Genomic DNA, 20013 nt, shown 5'->3' with positions numbered 1-20013 from the left:
TACAATGGAAAAATCATTCTTTGTAACAAAGAATGTTTTTTAAAAGATGAGGAGGAAAAGTAGTTTGTTAAAACTTGTCAGCCTATTAAAAGAATCTGGCCATATATGCTGTCTTCCACATTTATAGTCTCCTACCTTAGCAAAGAAAGAAAGTGCATTTTTTTCATCTTTTTTGGGACAAACTAGATCCTTATAATTGCATTGTATTCAAGTTGTGTGTGTGTGTGTGTGTGTTTGCATGTGTTTGCTCATTTCATTTACATGATTGTAATCACTGAGTACATTGTCTTCTGTTCCATTTTCTTTAATTTAGATCAGTTCACATAAGTCTTCCTATGGTTCTCTGAATTCTTCAGGAAATAACAAAAGTTAATTTGACAAACTCTATTTTGAGCAAATGTTGCATCAGAAAAAAAGCATAATTTCTCTTGTCGTCTTCCTTTACATTTTCCACCTTACTGATTGTATCTTCTTTTATGGCTTTGATTATCACACAGAATTTTATAGTTGTAAGGGACCTTAGAGATTGATTAATCTAAGCTGGACCTGAATAGGAATTCCTATATGCTAATCCCTAACAAGTCATCATCTAGCCTTTGAACACCTCCAGTGATGGAGAACTCATTAACTTCTCTAGCCATCCATTCCACTGTGAATGGCTCTAATGCTCAGGGAACATTTCCTTACTTTCAGTCTATATCTGAATTTCTAAAATGTTATCGTTTTAATCTTTACCTTTTGGAGCCAATCAGAATGAGATGAATGCTATTTTCTCTATTGTAACTCATTAGATAATTGAAGATTATATGGAATCATGTCTCTCAGGAGTCTTCTCTAACACTTGGATCTTTAAGTGACCAGTCTCCAATTCCCTCATTATCCCTTTGATGTCCTGCTGTAGAACCATTCCAGTTTGTTGTGCATCTGAAAAGATGGCACCTAGAACTGAACATGTTATTCTAGACTTAGTCTACTTGGGTAATGGATAGCAGGGGCAGCCCCATCTGACGTCTTTGCATCTTGTTTCTCTTGGCTTTTTTGATGGCTCTTGCATAATTGACTCAGTCATATGGAACTAAAATCCTCCTAGATCCTGCATTTCTTTCATGTGTTATTATCAGTCTGAGCCATCCTAAGCCTTGGCTGAGGCGGTTGAGTCTTTGAGCTTATGTTTAGGATTATTCATTCAGCCATCTTAAATTTCATCTTATTTGACTCTGGTCTATCTAGAGTCAGAGCAGTTGAGTGGATGGAGCCCTCACGGAGTCTGCAACCTGGTTCTGAATCCCAGCTCAGGCACTTAATATTTGTGTGGTGATGAACCCAGATTCTCCATCTATAAAGTGGGGGCTTAATACTCACAGCACTGATCTCCACAGAGTTATTATGAGGAAAGTACTGTGAAAACCCTAGATTCTGTTTTCACCTGAGTTATAATTGGTTTTGGATGTGAATTCTGCATCTAGGAAGTGACCTAAAGGGCTCTCCTGTGACTTATCCAGGGGCTCACAGGAAGAGGATTGGTCAGTAGGGGGGCACCCTGTAAACTGAGAATGCAGCTTGGGCCAGACCCTCATTGTTCTTCCTACTTTGGTTTGGATTGGGTTCTATCCTGTACAACAAGGTGGTCCAGGGACTGAGAAACAAGAGGGGTGCTTTCCTGGAACGAGCAGGATCTGAAAGGCTACCGATTGTGAAAAATAAATCCTCACAATTAAAACTGCAAAAGGGCATTGTGACGTTACATGTGGTGGAGAGTCCCTCACCTTTGGGCTTCATCCGTGAGGGCTCAGATGACTACTTGAGGATGGTACAGCTGGCATTCTTTTCAGTTTGGAGCTGGATCTAGATGGCTGCCGAGGTCTCTTTGAACTAAAAACTCTGTGATTTGAAAGTGTTGATTAACAAGATTGGATGGGGCATGGAAGGGCCTAGTTGGGCATGAGGTGGCAGTAAGGATCAAAAAGGAGCAGGGCCGGAATGCCAAGTGAAAGAGCAGGAGCCCCAGGCGTGTCTGGAGCAGAGAAAGGGAAGCCCAAAGAAGCTAGTGGTGTGCTGATTTTTATCATCATCAGTCATCATCATCATCAATCATCACGCTGTTACAAATAGTGATTAGGACAAAGATTAAGACGCGTCTCTATTGCATTTCACTAGAGACCTTCCTGAAAGTTGATAGTGTTCCATTAATGATGATTATTTGGATTTGGTCAGCTCATTTTGAATCTATCTAGCTGTCCTGTCAGCTGTCTCGTGTCTCTCCTCTGTGTCAGGAGAGCCTGTCAGATTGATACACTCTATTTATTGAATTCCCATGATCTGTCAATAAAGTAAAAATGTTAAAACTGAAAACTGACTTGTTCTGGCATAATCACCCATCCCGGATGAGGTCTTATTGGTTCTCAGTGACCACTTCTTCCTCTCTAAATCCAAATCATTATTTCATAAAATCATGTGAAGAATCTAGCTTTCTAGTCCACAGTTTGTAGACTTCTTTCTCCCTTTTGTTTTCGTAGAAAATAGGAACAATATTGCTGTCACCCTCTTGTACAACAATCCTTCCATTCTCTGCTATAGCCTCTCATTCACTTCTGATAAAAGCCCAAGAATCATGCCTTTTATAACATTTCACACTAAATTTAGAATATAGTTCATCTGAATCTGGTGACTTGATTCCTTGGGTGATCCTTTCTGGCCCAAAGCTTATTCACATATTAACATATATAGTGCTCTTTTTAACTCATTCCCAATTCCCTTAGGTGGAAAAAAAAGGACATTTAAGAAATTGAAAGACCTCTAGATTCTTGGGACAGCTAGATAAATGGTGCAGTGGATGGAGTACTGGCCCTGAAGTCAGGAGAACCTTAGTTCAAATCCAGCCTCAGAACCATAACACTTACTAGCTGTGTGACTCTGGGCAAATTACTTAACCCCAAATGTCTCAGAAAAAGACCTTCAGCTTTTTGTGATGAAAAACCCCAGAATTTAAAAGAAATTTTGGTGTATAACATCTAGAAGAAATATAAGGTAAACATTAAAGACCAATTATAAGGGACTCAAAATAAGGTCAATTGTTTATTTTGTATTTGTGAAAATATTGGCAGTACTCTTACGATTGCCATCATTATGTGGATAGTTTAGAAGAAAAACATGGGCTAAGCTGAGTAGAATGGGGCAATTAAAAAAAACTGCATAGGAAGAGAAAAAAGGAGTTATTATCTTATACAATCCATTCAGGATTATACTTAACTTTTCTGGATAAGTAATCGTAACCTCAGCTCTATTGCTCTATAGAACACAGCATTCTAAAACCTAGAGCCAAATTGAGTAGCTGCTAGGTCTTGTATAATCCTTATTTAAATAGTTGTTTTTTTCTTGTTGCTTCCAATATTTTCTCTTTAACTTGTGAGCTTTGAAATTTGACTATGATGTCATTAGTTTTCCCTTGCCCAATTCTAATTTACAAGGAATTATTTTTTCTTAAGTTTTTTGTTCTTTATTTCAAATTAGGTGACTTTTCATAATTTTCTTGATTTTCTTGGATTGTTTTTATTTTTTCTAAGTTTTCTTCAATTTCTCTTATTTGCTTTTCAGTCTGTTTTAAATTCTTCCAAGCATTTTGTGTGTGTGTGTGTGTGTGTGTGTGTGTGTGTGTGTGTGTGTGCTTGGGACCATTTGACATTTCTCACTGAAAAAGGAGTGACTTTTTTGTTTTTTAGCTCCTTTATCTTCCTCTCAATATGAACCCAGATCTTCTCCATCCCCATTGTAACTATTGTTAGCTTCTTTCTCCTTTGCACATTCATTTTAATTTATTTTTTGTTTGGTTTTTAGCAACTACTAGTAATCAAGTTGTAGTCTGGAGGTATGGAGACTGAAGCCCCCCTTTCTTCTGTTATTCTCTGAGGTCTGTCTCAGGACCTATCCTTGGACTCTCCTCTCCACTCCTAAGCTATGGCTCTGCAGCCATACTGTCCCACTAATAATTTGCTCCCTGCAGTCCTTTCAGCGAGTGCAAATTACAATGTTCTCTTTGCTCTGGAACTGAAACCAGGGACTCACCCACAACCAATAGGGTCCCTTCCCCTTACTTCTGCTCTCACCAGGTGTGGAGTGGCCCCTTCTCCCTGCAACCACAGCTCAGGACATGTCTGGTCAGCACAGCTGTGTTTGGGGTCCCTCGACTTTTCTTTTTTCTTTTTTCTCCCCCTTTTAAATAGAACAATCCCTCCTCTTTTTGCCCTTTGTCATGAGGATGCTGGAGACTGCAGAGAATGGGGCTCTCCCAAATGGGAGGTTTCTCTCCCCATCATTGTATTCTTTCCTCATCCTTTGGGGAGGATGCCAAAGGTCATGGCTTGTGTAGTAAATGTGCCTCAAGATGGCGGTTCTCTGGTGGAAGTCATTAGAGGTAGGATGGTGGTGAGGGAAGCAGTAGGAGAGAAGTGGAAAAGCATTGGATTGGAAGCAGAGGAACTGGATTCAAATCTTGACTTTGCTTGTTTGAGGTCAGACGAGGCTCATCTCTTCTCTGAGACTTGGATTCCTCTTCTGTAAAATTAGGTGGTTTGACTGGGTGACTTCTAGGGTCACTTCCACCTCTAAGTCCATGATCCGACGACGATGATGATGATGATGATATTAGTTTCCTTTTCTCTGGTACTTTGTAATTGAGCTTTTAATCTGTTGCCTCTCGCGTCAGGTCCTGGATTCAAATCTCACTTTGTACTCTACTAGAGACTGGACAAGTCATGTAAACCTCCCATGGCCTCAGTTTTCTCATCTCTAAGATGAAGGGATTGTACCCGAATCCGGCCTTTGAGGACCATGTGATTCTGAAGTGGGCGTCATGGCTTCGGAAGGCGCCCATCTGACATGTGCATTTCTTCTTCTGCATAGGAATTGGTGCCATCACACGGTGACCAGGATGGTTTCCTGCCAAGTACAGAATGGGTCAGAAACGGTGTTCCAGAGGGTGTATCAGAGCTGCCGCTGGCCAGGCCCCTGCACTAACTTAGTCAGGTAAGGGTTTGTGTCACTCCCCCTCATTGTTCCTTCTTCTTTTGCATTTTCTCACTTGAGCCTCCTGGACAGATCATCCTTTACCTGGACCCACTGAATGTGCTCGCATCTAATGTTGTTAGCTGAGACAGCTGGCAAAAGCTGAAAGAGCCAGACAGTGTTTTTGCTCTGGGTGTTAGTGATTATTAGTTATCATATTAATTTAATTACGTTAAAATTGTGAAATAATAATATATGGTATTTATATAAGCACTTTGAGATTTACAGAGCATTTCAACAACTCATTATATTTTAATTGTAAAATAAATCTAGATGAAGCTGCATTATTTTGACATGGTTGATATATTTAGATGCCATAAAATTGTTTTAACATCCATATCTATATTCATTGTTGAGTCATCTGGGTAGTTTTGATCATATTATGGTATATCCCCTCAAGGAGAATTGTGTGAAAGGACGAGTTATTTTTATTTCCTATTTATTTTTAGTAAAAATTTTTGGATGTTTTCTGTTTCTTAACATCTCTGTGGTATCCCATGTATTTCCTCCCTGAGAGAAAGCCCATATGACAAATAGTGTGTGTGTGTGTGTGTGTGTGTGTGTGTGTGTGTGTGTGTGTGTGTGTGTGTAAGAGAGAAAGAGAGAGAGAGAGAGCCGGGGAGAGAGAGAGAGACAGACAGAGAGAGACAGGGGCAGAGAGAGAGAGAGAGACAGAGAGACAGAGAGAGACAGAGAGAGGGAAAGGGAGAGGGAAATCAGCAGAACTGAGCAACACATTGAGAATGTCTGAAAACATGTACAATAGATGTAACATGTGAACTTCCCACTTCAAATAACAGGTAGGTTGAGAGTATCTTCTCAAAATTCTTCAAGTTCTACTTAGTCTTTATAATTTTATCACATTGTTTTCCATTTACATTGTTGTAGTTATTGTATGTGTTGTTTTCTTGGCTCTGATGACTTTATATTAGTTCATGCAAATCTTTCCATGTCTTTCTGTGTTTATCACATGTCATCTCATATCACAGAAATCCTCTATTATGTTTATGTAACACAATTTATTTAGTCTTTCTCCAATTGACGGGTACCGACATTGCTTCCAATTCCTAATTGTTACAATCAATATTTTGGTGGATACGAAGACTTTTGAGGTGTAAGCCCAGTAACAGGGTCTCTGGCTTAAAAGGTACGGGCATGTGCAGTCACTTTATTTGCACAATTCCAAGTTGTTTTCCAAAATGTCGTACCATTTGACAGCTCCGTTTTGCTTAAGTCCTTTGAGTAATCTGCAAGACTGTGTGCCGGGCTGCTGCAGACCACCCAGCCCTCAGTGCAGAGAAGAGCTGCTGAGACGACGCTCATGTTAATATTTTAGCTTAAAATCACAATCAATATTTTTCTGCTTTGTGGATTCAGGTCCAAGCAAACTCAAAAGACTGGGGTTTCACCATGGCAAATCCTGTACAAAACAACAAAATTAGAGATAAACAAATTCTTGTTCTCATAAAAAAAAATTGACTCAGTGTTCTCATTTCTTTGGGCTTATTTACAGTGTGTTGTGAAGTAGAGATTAGTAGTCTAAACATGCTCAAAATCCTTGTACTAATGAAAAACAATTGTTACATTGCCGAGGGTTCTCTTTACAAGGTTTTCCCTAAATTTCCCATTATCTCTTACTCTAGATCAGCAAGGTGCTGCAGTGGATAGTGTTTTAACCCGGAGTCAGAAAGACTCGAGTTCAAATGCAGCTTCAGATACCAAATAGCCATGTGACCCTTGGCAAGTCACTTCACTTCTGTTTGCCTCAGTTTGCTCAAAAGTGAAATGGGAATGATGATAGTACCTACCTCGCGGGATTATTGTGAGGTCAAATGAGATAACGTTCATACCTGGTACATAAGTGCTGTATAAATGTTTCCTCTTGAATCACAAATTCAACAAATAAGCATCAGCTACACTTAGGACACCATTTTGGAAATGATTAACAGCAAGCTATTCATTAGGGATGCTTCATGACCCTTGACAAATTCAGCCTGCCTGTCTCAGATAAACCATGTCCTTGGGTCCCTCGGGAAAGGCAGCGATGCTGATTGCGCCATTGTCATCAGTAGTTGAATGATCAAGAAGAGTAGAATAGGTCATCAAAGAGGAGAAAACAACTGTCTTGACTTTTTAACAAGTTTTCAAACTCAAGAGCCATGAACTTTCAATTGTTGAGAAAATTCTTGATAATTTATGAAGAATATCCTTTTAAAAATATATAAAAAGGAGTCAACATGGCTTTATCAAGAACAGATCATTCTGGGGGAGGGGAATAATCGGAACAGAAGTGAATGCAAAGGATAATGCTGTAAAAAGTTACCCTGGCATGGGTTCTATCAATAAAAAGTCATTAAAAAAAAAGAACAGATCATTCTAGAATAATTTCATTTCCCTTTTTTGTAAGGATTGCTAAATTTGGAGATGAACCTGGGGGACTTTGAATAGATTTCAGGGGTTCAGGACACTTGACTAGAAAAAAATACACCATTTGTTTAAAATTAAAAAAATAAAAAATAAAATAAATAAATTTGTAGATGAAAGAAACTGTGGATATAGGTCCTTTGGGTTGTAGAAAAAGCTTCTGACAAAGTAGCTCATGCTATCTTGGTGGGATAAATTCAAGAGCTATAGCTTAGAGGATATTAATTTAGAATTGTTTGCATGGTTGGGTTCAAAAGAGCAGCTGTTAATTGTCTGATGGTAGTAGATCTCCAGTGCAGTAAAACCCTAAAGCTCTAGGCTTGACTCTGTGTTTGTTTGTTTGTTTTAACATTTTCATTTGGATAAAGGCAGAACTGATTTAAATGCTCATCTGATAAATGTGTGACACAAAGCTGGGAGGGAGGGCTAACACAGAGGATGACAGTTAGCAGCTGAAAAATCATCGCCCTCGGCTAGAGCATGGAGTGCAAATTCAAAAGTCTTCCAAGTGGGCACAAAAATTAATTTCTCGAGTGTAGGCTGGGGAAGGCCTGGTTAGGAATTGCTCTTAAAAAGGTGTTTGTGACTTTTGGTAAAATCAGCGTGACTCAACACAGAATGGCAGTCAGAGAAGCTAAGGAAATCTCAAGTTGCATTTCATTAAGAGAGAGCGAGCTTCTAGGAACAGAGAAGCTTTGTCTCTCTTAATGCAACCTGAGATTTCATTAGTTTTAGATACCGATATATTTATAGACATTGCATATGTTACATGTATTGCTATATGTGTAGATATAGCCATATCCTACATAAATATGTATTCCTTTATGTATAAATTCTTTACATATTCCTGGAGTCCCACTGCTTTGGTCAGATCTCATCTCGAATGTTGGGCTAAGTTCTGATTTAAGGCCTTTGAGAAGCGGAAAAATAATGAGAGGAGGGAGCCAGGGTGATGACGGATCTCTAGGTCGTTCCACATGAGCATCAGTATAAAGAACTAGGGACAGTTAGTCTGGAGAAGAGCAGGCCTGTGGGGCCCGAGGGGCAGGGCCGGAGCAGTGGTACATGGAGACAGATTTAGGCTTGGCGCTAGGACCTTGAGAAGGGCCCTGAGTGGGTTGGACAGTGATGAATTCTCCTCTTGGGGAAGCTTGAAACAGAAACGGGAGAGCAGCTGCTTGCTGGGGTACAACGGTGCGAGTCCTTGTGTGTACAGGCTAAGCTACATGATGGTTCAGGTTCCTTCCACTTCCAGTGATTCTGGAACATTTTGCGAGATGGAGGAGATTGCAACCCTGTTCAAGCGCATAAAAGCCCATGGATTACCCCTTCGAGTGAAAAATAATCACTTCTTTTTGTGCATCTTCCATCTCTTTCTGCATCTACTTCTTCCCATCTACTTACAATCCTCCTCAGGTCTTCTGTGCCTTTAAAAAATGCTTTTCTTCACCTTTCCACTCTACCCAACTCCCACCTATCTCTCCTCTTCATTGTTAATAGCTGATAAAAGTTGCTTATATTGGATGACTTTATGGCCTTACCATCTATTCTCTCTTGACCCCTGGACTGTAAAAGCTCTGCTCCCACTTTGCTAAAATGCTCTGTTAGGGGTCACCAAGGCCCTCCATATAGCACCCCCTCCTCCAGGAGGATCCAGATCGCCACCAAATGAAAGGCAAGTCAAGTCCTTACCAGCAGGGAACCAGAGGCGTCCTCCTTGTCATTCCTCCAGAACTGAACGATCAGGTTGGTGGTTCCTGATAAGCTCGGCTGTCAGTTATTATGAACGTGAGGCTATGTGAGGGACCACCCTGTGTTCACCAGGAACACATGCATTGATATCGGTCTCCTCAGTCAGGCCCAAGGCCAAGTGAGCATGGACTCATCATCAATCTAGAGCTGCAGGCACCATAAGGGGCCAGTTTAAGAGACCGAAGCCAATTAGGAAGAGTGAGTCCTGAAGAGCCTGAAGAGTTTAAGGGATCTAGGCTACATCTTCTGAGGGATCCAGGCTACATCTTTTCTGAGGGATCCAGATTATATCTTCCATTGATACAAACCTAGTTAGTTCTTGAGGGACTGAGAGGCTAAATATTGTTGGAAAAATTTTAAAAGCTTTTTGAGCACCTAGAGCATCTCTTCCTTATGCATGGCAAGCCTCTCTAGTTTGGATGATCTCCACTGCTTCCTCCATGTAGGATATTCTTGGTTTCACCCTTCTCCAGGACTTCTTAGGCAAGTGCTAATGCAGACTGGTTTACTGACCAAAACAAAGCCTGTCTCCTGGGCTTGGCGTATGTTACCTGTGGTTCACAGCTCTTTCATAGCTGTTGACTGATTACTTGAAAGAAAAGCTAAGAAATGTTGTCTTAGCAGAACTGTCAGGTTTCCTGGTTGTAGTTGTTTATATTTAATAATGATAATTTTGGCGATTTGAAAAGTCAGGGAAGCCATACTTAACGTTTTGTTGCAATGGTTCCCAACCAGTGGTCTTAGACTCTTGACTGTGGGTATAGCATAAAATGATTGCAATGGCTTATAGATTCACAGAATGTAAGTTTCTTGAGGGCAGGGGCTGTTTCATTTTTGTTTTTGTATCGAAAGTGCCTAGCATCATGCCTGGCACATAGTAGGTGCTTAATCAATGCTATTGGATAGATTTGGAGCTGGGAAGGACCTTAGAGGTTATTCTTTCCTTGATGATTAAGGAAACTGAGGTCCAGGGAGATAGTCACTTGTTCAAAGTTACATAGATAGTAATTAAGAGAACATACTTTGGAATTTAGGTCCTGTGGCTTTGCAATTTTTCACAGATTTGGAAAATCCAGTATTGTGCTAAGTGTTACCATTTTAATCTTTACTGAATTCTACCAAAACTTGTAATTGAATAATGGATTTTGTGTCGATAATTTTATTGATGTCATATACAGATTTCTTTTTCTGAACTTTTGGAATGAAACATAACCTTTTCTTTTGTTATTAAAGAAATACAGATTATTCTTTTTTTATTATAGCTTTTTATTTACAAGATATATACATGGATAATTTTTCAGCATTGACAGTTGTAAATCCTTTTGTTCCAACTTTTCCCCTCCTTCCCCCCAACCCCTCCCCCAGATGGCAGGTTGACCAATACATGTTAAACATGTTCAAGTATAAGTTAAATACAATATATGTATACATGACCAAACAGCTAATTTGCTAATACAAATTATTCTTAAAGTTTTGTGGAATCCAAGCAGACTTGTCATTATGTATTTTTGAAAGTTAACACATACAAATGATAAAACTACTCCATGTAGGGGTTAATGACAATCGCTGATGCTGAAAGAGGATCTTTATACTCAAACTTCTGTCTTTTTATTTATTGCAGCTGGGTACCTCAGTGTAGAGAGAACTGAGCCTGAATCAGGAAAACCTGAGTGTGAATCTGACCTCAGACACTCACTCTCTGTGTGACTCTTGACAAATCACAAAATTTCTTATCTGTCTCAGGGGATGAAATCTAATGGGGATGAAAATAGCCCCTGTCTTTCAGGGTTGTTGTGAGGATCAGGATAACATTTGTAAGGTGCTTTGCAAACCTCAAAACCCTTGATAAAGGTTTCTGTTATGCTTATCTGACAACTATAGATAATTAATTTCAAGTTCATTTTGTTTTCATATAGAAGAGAACTTCATTCTCTACAGGTAAAAGAGACAAGATACTGTGTCAGAGTCATCGACAAGTAGAGTTTATTGGGATCCCTGCATCTGTTCTGATTTCTTTCTCTGACCAGAGTTTGAACATGACTCCCATCCCCCTAAGCTGTGAGTGACCAGAAGCAAGGTCCCTGGGAGTGTCAGGGCCGGGAGGCTCCCACTGGACTTGGCTTCCATAATCAATTTTTGATGGCTTGTAATCCATCTGCCCCAATGGTTCTTCCATCATGTTTTTACACAAAGCACATCCATTTTTCGTGCCTTGGGCCTGCTCTTCTGAGAAACATCGTGGGATTGAATTTCTGGCCTTTATACCCCTGCAAATATTTCTGACACTTTCATTTGGGCTCGCTACTCACTTCCTCACATTTTGCCCTTAATTTCCTTTTTGATTTGTAACCCTCAGAGAGAAGCTGCCTGCCGCCAAGCCTGATAGAAATACATCTCCTTTCCCCTTCTCTGTTTTTTCCAATGTCATTCCCAGACAGACTCTCTCTTTGTTCAGTTAGAGAAAGTATGGTATTTGGGGACTTCCTGAAAGACTTGGGGCATCCTCAGAAGATTGATGAAGGGAACTGAGGATCTTTTTCTGGAGGAGGAGAGAGGGCAGGAAGGGGAATTCCTGGATTCATTTATTTGAAAAGTTACCTTTTGATAGTAGGATTAGCTTTGTTCTGCTGGCCCCAAAGGATAGAAATAAGATCAGTGGGGAAGGTGCAGGCAGAAGGATGCGCACTCCGTGTAAGGAAAGAGCTTCCTACTAACTAGAGCTGTCCAAAAGTAAAATGGCCTAGCCCCCCTCAGGAGGTCCTTGGTCCCACCTCACTGGAGATTTCCAAATTCACACTTGAGCCTATTCATAGAGCATCTTACAATGGGGATTCCTCTTCTGGTATTGGTTGGATTTGATGGCCCTCCAGGTCTCTTTCCTTTGAGATTCTGTGTTGAAGAGTGACAAACATAAGTGGTTCTGCCCTGGAGCTGGAAGAGAGCACTTGGAGCCGGGATGGAACCAGCAAGTGTTCATGGAAGATGCAGTTCTTGACCTGGAAGAGAAGGATTTCGTTTTTTCAAAAGTAATTTTTTATTTTTTATGAAGCTTTTTATTTCCAAAACATATGCACGGATAATTTGACAACATTGATCCTTGCATAGCCTTGTGTTTCAGATTTTCCCCTCCCTCCCACGCCTTCCCCAGATGGCAAGCAATTCAGTGTACATGAAACATTTTCAAGTATATGTTAAATCCAATATGTAGAAGCATATTTATGCAATTTGAAGAGAAGGATTTCAACAGGCATGGAGCCGACCTGCCTAGAAGTATACTGGAAAATAGGGAATGGAGTGACTCTTCACTTGGCTGGAACCTAGCTCTAGGATGACTCTGGGATTGGGCTTTGCTTTGCCCTTCAGAGCAAGCCCTTGAGCAGGGGCCATTGTGCCCTTCTCGGTTTCTTTCTCTGTCTAAGAGATGCTGTTCTGCGCCCTGTTGCTTATTTGGAGAAAACTTTTTATTGGCTTGTAGAAGGGTCCTGACAAAAAGTTAAATTTTGGTTGTGGTCAGCAGGACTCCTGCTCCTCTTGTCCAGAGCTGCTGAACAGCTGTAATTTTCTTGCCTCTGGCCGTGAAGTCTTGGTCCAGCCTTTGAGAGGTCACAGGATCACAGGGCCCAGAGGCCGTCTGGCTCAACTCTGGATGTCCAGAAACAGCATAAATCAGAGAAACAGATGCCGTTCACCAGTGAGCTGATATGTCTGGGGCTCTGGGTTGAAATCTGCCTGCATCAGGGATGGAACCTCTGAGATCTACCTTTTCCCAGCACTCCCCTGCTGAGGCCCTGGATGACCACACGAGAAAGCTTTCACCCTGGTACTGGTGGTAGCTCCAGGAAACCCACAAAACATCCAGGCTGGGTCAAAGATGGCAACCTCCAACAAAAGGAAGCCAGGAACGATTCCTGGGGGAGCCCACAGATGGCCTTGTATGTGGTGAGACACAGTCCTTCCCCGTCACCAAGTCTTATTAGCTGTTTTCCCTCTTTCTATTATTTGAAAGAAAAAAAATCTGCAGCAAGCACTGGTAGATTTTGGCCGCTGCCACCAGTTTGACAGCTTAGTGTCTGCGAATGCTGTGGTGGAACTGCTCGTCTCATCTCTCGCTCCTGCTAAGCTGCAGTCTGGGCCCTCGGGAGAGGGGCTACGAGCTCCCGAGCAAGGAGGGGTCCCTGAGCAAGGTGCTGTCTCCTGCCCGCTCCCCAGTGCCAGCTCTTGGTGCACAAGGAGGACAGTGGGGACAACTCTGCTTCCTTCCTGCCTGGGAAGTTGGGGTTCTGGCAGCCTTCAGGGTTAGAAATAACCTTGCTTTGTGTTGGTTCTGCTTCACAGGAGCCAGGACATCTTAGGTACCATCCATTCATTCAGCAGTTGTTACCACCAAGAGACTGAGCTGGGAAAAGGAGCACGAGTGTGATTCTTAGAGCTTTTCCTATACAACAGAGAAGTGATCTCCCTGATCTTGGCTTCTCCACTTAAGAAACAGGAGATCAATCCGATTTTCCTTCCCTTCTCCTCACCCTCTTCCCTAGATGGCAAGTAATTCAGTATATGTTAAATGTGCAGTTTTTCTATATACATTTCCACAATTTTCATGCTGCACAAGAAAAGTCAGATTAAAAAAGGGAAAAAAAATGAGAAAGAAAGCAAAAAAGCAAGCAAAGAACAACAAAAAATGTATTCCACACTCAGTTCCCACAATCCTCTCTCTGGGTACAGATGGTTCTCTCATCACAAGACCACTGGAACTGGCCTGAATCACCAAGAAGGACCCATTCGAATGGTAGAGACAACATGTTAACAGCTATGGTGAATGGGAGGGGGGGGCAAGGTTTGAATGAATATTTCTCTACTCTCTCTCTGTCTCTCCTTTTCTCCCTTTTTCTCTCCTCTCCTGGAGATCTGCAAGGAAATTCAGATAGGTCCCTGCCTCACAAGTTAGAATTATGGAGAGTTTACCAGGAGCCCTGGGAGGTGTCCATAGCCCCATTGGGTCTGAGCTGGTCTCTCTGAGTACAGTATTGACTCTTTACTATACTAGATTGAAGATGTGGCTTTTTTTGGTCACATCACATTATTGTATGAGTGTGTGAATAAATTAAATGTATTAAAACCCTTAGATCTTTTTTATTTGAATAAATCACTTCTTCCCCTCCTGTACTTGGGCACTTATTTTGTTTTTTTGGACTCAAGTGTAGGGCTTTATATTTTCCTTACTAAATTTCATATCATTAATTTTAAGCTACTTTTTCAGTTGGAAATTTTTTTGGACCTTAATTCTGTTAGCTGTTTCTTCTTGTGTCAAATGCAAGTTTTGTAAGCATACCATCCCAGAGAATGTAAACTTCAAGGACTGTTCAATTTTTCTGTCTTTGCATTCCTGATCCTAGCACAATGCCTAGTAGGCATTTAAAAAATCTTATTGATTGATGTTCTTATTAATTCATCATTAATTAAAAATTCTGAACCAACTTGGGTCAAAGAGCCCTATGATTCTCTGAAAATTTCTTCATTTTGAAATTATCCATTAATCATGATTCTTTCAGTCCAGTAAGTCACCTGGTTCTATTCCCCATCTCTAGCATGCCCAAACAAATGAATTATGGAAATCTTAACATGATTTCCATGACATTTTCCTGATATCTCAGTCTAGTGAGACATGACTGATTCTTAATGAATCCATTCTGGGGTCATAGAAATTACCTCTTTTTCTATGTGCCAAAAACCTGACTCTTTAATAAATTATGCTTGAATTTCCTTAGGAGTTAACGTCAAGTTTATTGGTCTATAGTTTGAAGTAACTACTTTCCTTACTGATTGGAAAATAGGAACTACATTTGTCCTTCTCCAGACTTGGGGTAATTATATAATCATCCTGATTCTCAAAGATTATCAACAGCAGTTGAGCAATCCTATTACTAAATTATTTTAGTGCCTCTCGTATAGTTCAACATGGGCAGGTGACTTTGATTTACTGATGGTAGCTGGGTATTCTTTGACTATCTTGGATTTCGTTCCTGAGTGAGCCATTCCGGCCCTCTTCCTCATTTCCTTTGGAATTAATGTCTGTAAACATTTAGCACAGTTCCTGGCATTTAGAGCTCCAGAATGTGGATTCTAATCCCAGTTTTGCCACTTGCTGTTTTTGTAATCTTGGAGCAGCCATCTCCTTCTTTGGGCCCCCATTTCTTTATCTTTCAAGAAAGGGGTTTGACTAGGAGACTCGTAAAATTCCTTCTAGTTCTATAATTTTATGATCCTATTTTTATTTATTTTTCAGTGTTCAATAGATTCTTTATCTCTGAGTAGTGCTGCATGTTTTCACAAAGTCTGTAAAGACTGTTAACCAATATCAAGAAATTTTTAGGTTAAGATATGCAGAAAAATGGGAAAAATTAGGGAAGGAAAAGGAAAAATAGCAATGGATGAGAAGAGTAATAAGAGAACAAAAGAAAAGAAAGCGTTTCTCTGATGTAGAGCTACAGGATGCTCTCCAAGCTTTCTTTGAATGACACTCATGGGCACTAATTAGCTCTGTTTTGTCTGCCTTTTCTTTTTTTTACATAACAGTTTTTTATTTTTCAAAATACATGCAAATAGTTTTCAACATTCACCCTTACAAAATATGGTCCTGTTTTTAAATCCTTTTTTGTGCTTATCATTTGTCATGTCTTAACTGATATAATAATAATGATGATAATAATTAACACTTATATTGTGCTTGCTATATGCCAGGTTGGATTTTAGCCTCCTTGACAGTACTCGTATGGTACTTTATAATATTTATTCTCAGTTTCCTGCCTTAGTTTCTGTTTCTTACATTCATTCCAATTCTTAAAGGATCCACTATGTCATCTCTTTGGGTACTTCTTTTGATGGACTTTTACTCCTTAGAAGACAGTTTCATGAGATAATCAGTTCAAAAATATTTATACTTTACTGGCCAGTATTTCTTTTCTTTTCTTTTTTTCCTTTGAAGCCATTTTTATTTTTTATTATTTTATTAAAGTTTTTTATTTTTAAAACATATGCATGGATAATTTTCAACATTCACTCTTGCAAAATCTTGTGTTCCAAATTTTTCCTTCCCTCCCCTAGATGGCAAGTAATCCAGTATATGTTAAACATGTGCAAGTCTTCTATACATATTTCCACAATTATCATGCCACCCAAGAAAAATCAGATCAAAAAGGGAAAAAAGAGAAAGAAAACAAAACACAAACAACAAAAAGAGTGAAAATATCATGTTGTGATCCACACTCAGTTCCCACAATCCCTTCTCTGGGTACAGATGGCTCTCTTCATCATTAAACAAGTGGAACTGATTTGAATCATCTCAGTGTTGAAGAGAGCCACGTCCGTCAGAATTGATCATTGTATAGTATTGTTGTTGTCATGTACAATGATTTCCTGGTTCTGCTCATTTTACTCAGCATCAGTTCACTTAAGTCTCTCCAGGCCACTCTGAAATCATCCTGCTGATTGTTTCTTATAGAACAATAATATTCCATAACATTCATATACCATAACTTATTCAGCCATTTTCCCAAATGATGGGCATCTAGTCAGTTTCTATTTCCTTGCCCCCACAAAGAGGACTGCCACAAACATTTTTGTACATATGGGTCCCTTTCCGTCCTTTCAGATCTCTTTGTGATATAAGCCCAGTAGAAACACTGCTGAATCAAAGGGTATACATAGTTTGATAGCACTTTGGTCATAGTGCCAGTTGCTCTCCAGAATGGTTGACTCAGTTCACAACTCCATCAACAATGTATTTGTGTCCCAGTTTTCCCACATCCCCTCCAACATTTGTCATTATCTTTTCCTGTCATCTTAGCCAATTTGAGAGGTGTGTAGTGGTATCTCAGAGTTGTCTTAATTTGCATTTCTCTGATCAATAGTGATTTGGAGCATCTTTTCATATGACTAGAAATAGTTTCAATTTCTTCATCTGAAAATTGTCTGTTCATATCCTTTGGCCATTTATCAATTGAAGAATGACTTGAATTCTTAGAGATTTGAGTCAGTTCTTCTATAAATTTTAGAAAAAGGCTTTTATCAGAACCCATGAATATAAAATTTTTTCCCAGTTTATTGCTTCCCTTCTAATCTTGTCTGCATTGATTTTGTTTGTACAAAACCTTTTCAACTTAATATAATCAAAATTATCCACTTTGTATTCAACAATGTACTCCAGTTCTTCTTTAGCCACAAGTTCATTCCTTCTCTACAGATCTGAGAAGTAGACTATCCTTTGTTCTTCTAATTTGTTTATAATATCTCTATGTCTAAATCCTGAATCCATCTTAGTATATAGGTGTTAGGTGTGGGTCAATGCCTAATTTCTGCCAATTTTCCCTGCAATTTTTGTCAAATAGTGAATTCTTATCCCCAAAGCTGGGGTCTTTGGGTTTGTCAAACACTAGATTAGTGTAGTCATTGAATATTGTACCTTGTGAGCCTAATCTTTTCCACTTATTGACTACTCTATTTCTTAGCCAATACCAAATGGTTTTGATGACCGCTGCTTTATAATATAGTTTTAAATCTGGTACAGCGAACTGGTCAATCTTTTAAATGAAACTCTCAAAATATGATATTGTTGGTCCTTGGAAATCAGGCACTCAACACATTGTTGGGTCCATGTTTCAAGTTTTCCTACCTTGATCATACCTGTCAGATCTTGCTCATCCCTGGATTGGCCATGGAATTCGCAGGATGATTGACTGGATTCCAAGTCATCATGTCTCTTGGATGTGCCCTTTTAAAACTGAGCTTGTCCATGAGATCTCTATGGAATTATGTTACTATTTCTAGAAAAGACAAGATTTATAAGTCAGGCAATCAGCAGACACTTATTAAGCACTTACTATGTGCCAGGTACCATGTTAAACTCTTACAGTGAACACATGCAAACATTATCTGCCATTACCTGGGACCCAGAGAAAACATGCAAATATTACCTGCAATTCACATACATGGAGGTTTGTACAAGATACATACACCAGAGATACAAGGTAATCTTCGAGATTTCAGGGGTTAATTTTGTTTTGCCCATTCCTGGGCCCCAGCTTCCTTTGTTTTCTCCCCCCCTTTTCAAGTCCCCTTCTTCAGGCTGTCTCTCCAACTCCATCAACAAGGCTGTGTGCTTTGATGGCATTAGCTGGCCAACGTATTCCAGATGTGAAAAGAGGAGGGTGTTTGTCTGAATTCTCAGCTGGCTTCTCCATTTTCTGACTCCCCTTCCTCTAGCCTTTGACCTCTTTTGCCACTCAGCCACAGACCCATCCCTCCAGTTCCCTTCATTTCATTTGAGCCAGCCCTTCCTGGTGTGGGCCAGGGAGACCCTTTGAAAGACTCCAGTTTGATGTTTTTTGTTTTTCCCCTTTCCCATCATGTGAAAATGGAATCCTTTGAGGAGCATTCCCCTTGGCTTGGACCTGACCTATTCAGATCCGTGTATTAACAGATCCCCTTCTGGGGGGACCTTGTATCCCACCTGTGTCAGGTCGTGATCAGGTAGGTTTGCTCATCAGGTGAGGGAGTCAAAGGAGGCTGCTTTTCTGAAAGGGACTTAGGCCTGACTTGTGTATTACCGGCCTTCAGAGAACCTCAGGTCTCTTCCCCTGGGCCAGAGGGTTCTCCCCGGCTGCTGGAGTGTATAGCCTGATGCAGGAAACTAAAAGGGCAGCCCTGTTTTGCTCAGATTGTAGTGGCAGGTTACTTAAACTCCTTTTCCCTCGCTCCAAACCCATGGCTATTCCTCAAAAAATCAGCCCATTTCCTGCCTCCTGGAAGCTCCCCATCCCCTTCCTGTTGTGTCCCCAGATTCTCTGCTCCAATGACCGAGCTATTTCTTCACTGCTATTCCCACGCAAGAGCGTGCGGTGCAGCGGCCGGAGCCAGGGCTTCAGAGGGATGCCTCAGTTGGCTTTCCAGCTCATCTCCATAATGGACTCAATTTCCATTCCTTCTACGGAAGTGTTTCTCAAGCTTTTGGGGGAAATTTTGGCCTTCCCCGGGGCAGTTTCCTAGAGCCCCAGTTTTTGAACATGCAGTTTGCCTCCTTGCCATGATTTCTCTTGTCCGTGTCCTTTGAAAATTGGAAAATCTTGGTCCCTGAGTTTTGTGCATAGTCATTCCCAAAGATGCCCAGGCAACTATTTTGTGGGGTGACCCATCAGCAGGACCCATGGAATGACTTAAAGAAGAGACCATATCAGATGTTTGCTCTAACATGAGCTGCCCAAGACAGCCTCCTGTTCTAAATTCCTAACATTAACAATCTTTCTTGCCTGGAGATATGGGTTAGATCTTTGGCCTAAATAGGTAGGGATTAAAACACCCTCTGCAACCTCCAGGTTCTAGGAATCAGGGGGACTCCATCTAACCCTAATAGACCTAACAGATTTGAGGGATAGCCCTGAGCGAGGAGATTCATTTCCTCCTTTGGGCTTGAGACCCCTCTTTCCCCAGGAAAAGAGCAGCTTAATAGAAACGGATCTGTGAAAGCCATATATTAGGAAACCACAAACCATTTGCATTTTATTTTTATTTATTTTGTTCAACCTTTCTCAATTACTTTTTAATCTGATTCTGAGGACACAGGAGTTCTGCAGGCTGCTTGCTGTAGCTAGAGTTTGATGCTTATGGAGAAGATGGTCTCTGACATCCCTTCTAGCTCCAACATATTCTGATTTTATAAAACTGAAGGATCCACATGTTTGTCAGGCAGGAAATCCCTCTCAGGGACAAAAGAGAGAGAAAAGG

At 40.4% G+C, this 20013-nt stretch overlaps 1 protein-coding gene across 5 annotated transcripts in view; it reads left to right on the top strand.

Moving 5' to 3' along the window:
• Positions 1-20013, top strand: part of COL26A1 (collagen type XXVI alpha 1 chain) — a 198318-nt gene that overhangs the window by 63919 nt on the left and 114386 nt on the right. For all 5 annotated transcript variants that reach the window (XM_051991829.1, XM_051991826.1, XM_051991825.1 and 2 more), the window contains one exon: positions 4900-5022. In XM_051991829.1, coding sequence (XP_051847789.1) covers positions 4928-5022 — 95 coding nt within the window. In that variant the 5' untranslated portion in view covers positions 4900-4927. The remainder of the gene's footprint in view (positions 1-4899; positions 5023-20013) is intronic.

This window comes from Antechinus flavipes, chromosome 4, assembly GCF_016432865.1.
Source record: "Antechinus flavipes isolate AdamAnt ecotype Samford, QLD, Australia chromosome 4, AdamAnt_v2, whole genome shotgun sequence".
NCBI classification, from domain to species: domain Eukaryota; kingdom Metazoa; phylum Chordata; class Mammalia; order Dasyuromorphia; family Dasyuridae; genus Antechinus; species Antechinus flavipes.
Note: the sequence above shows the minus strand (reverse complement) of the source record. Positions and strands in the feature narration are given on the sequence as shown.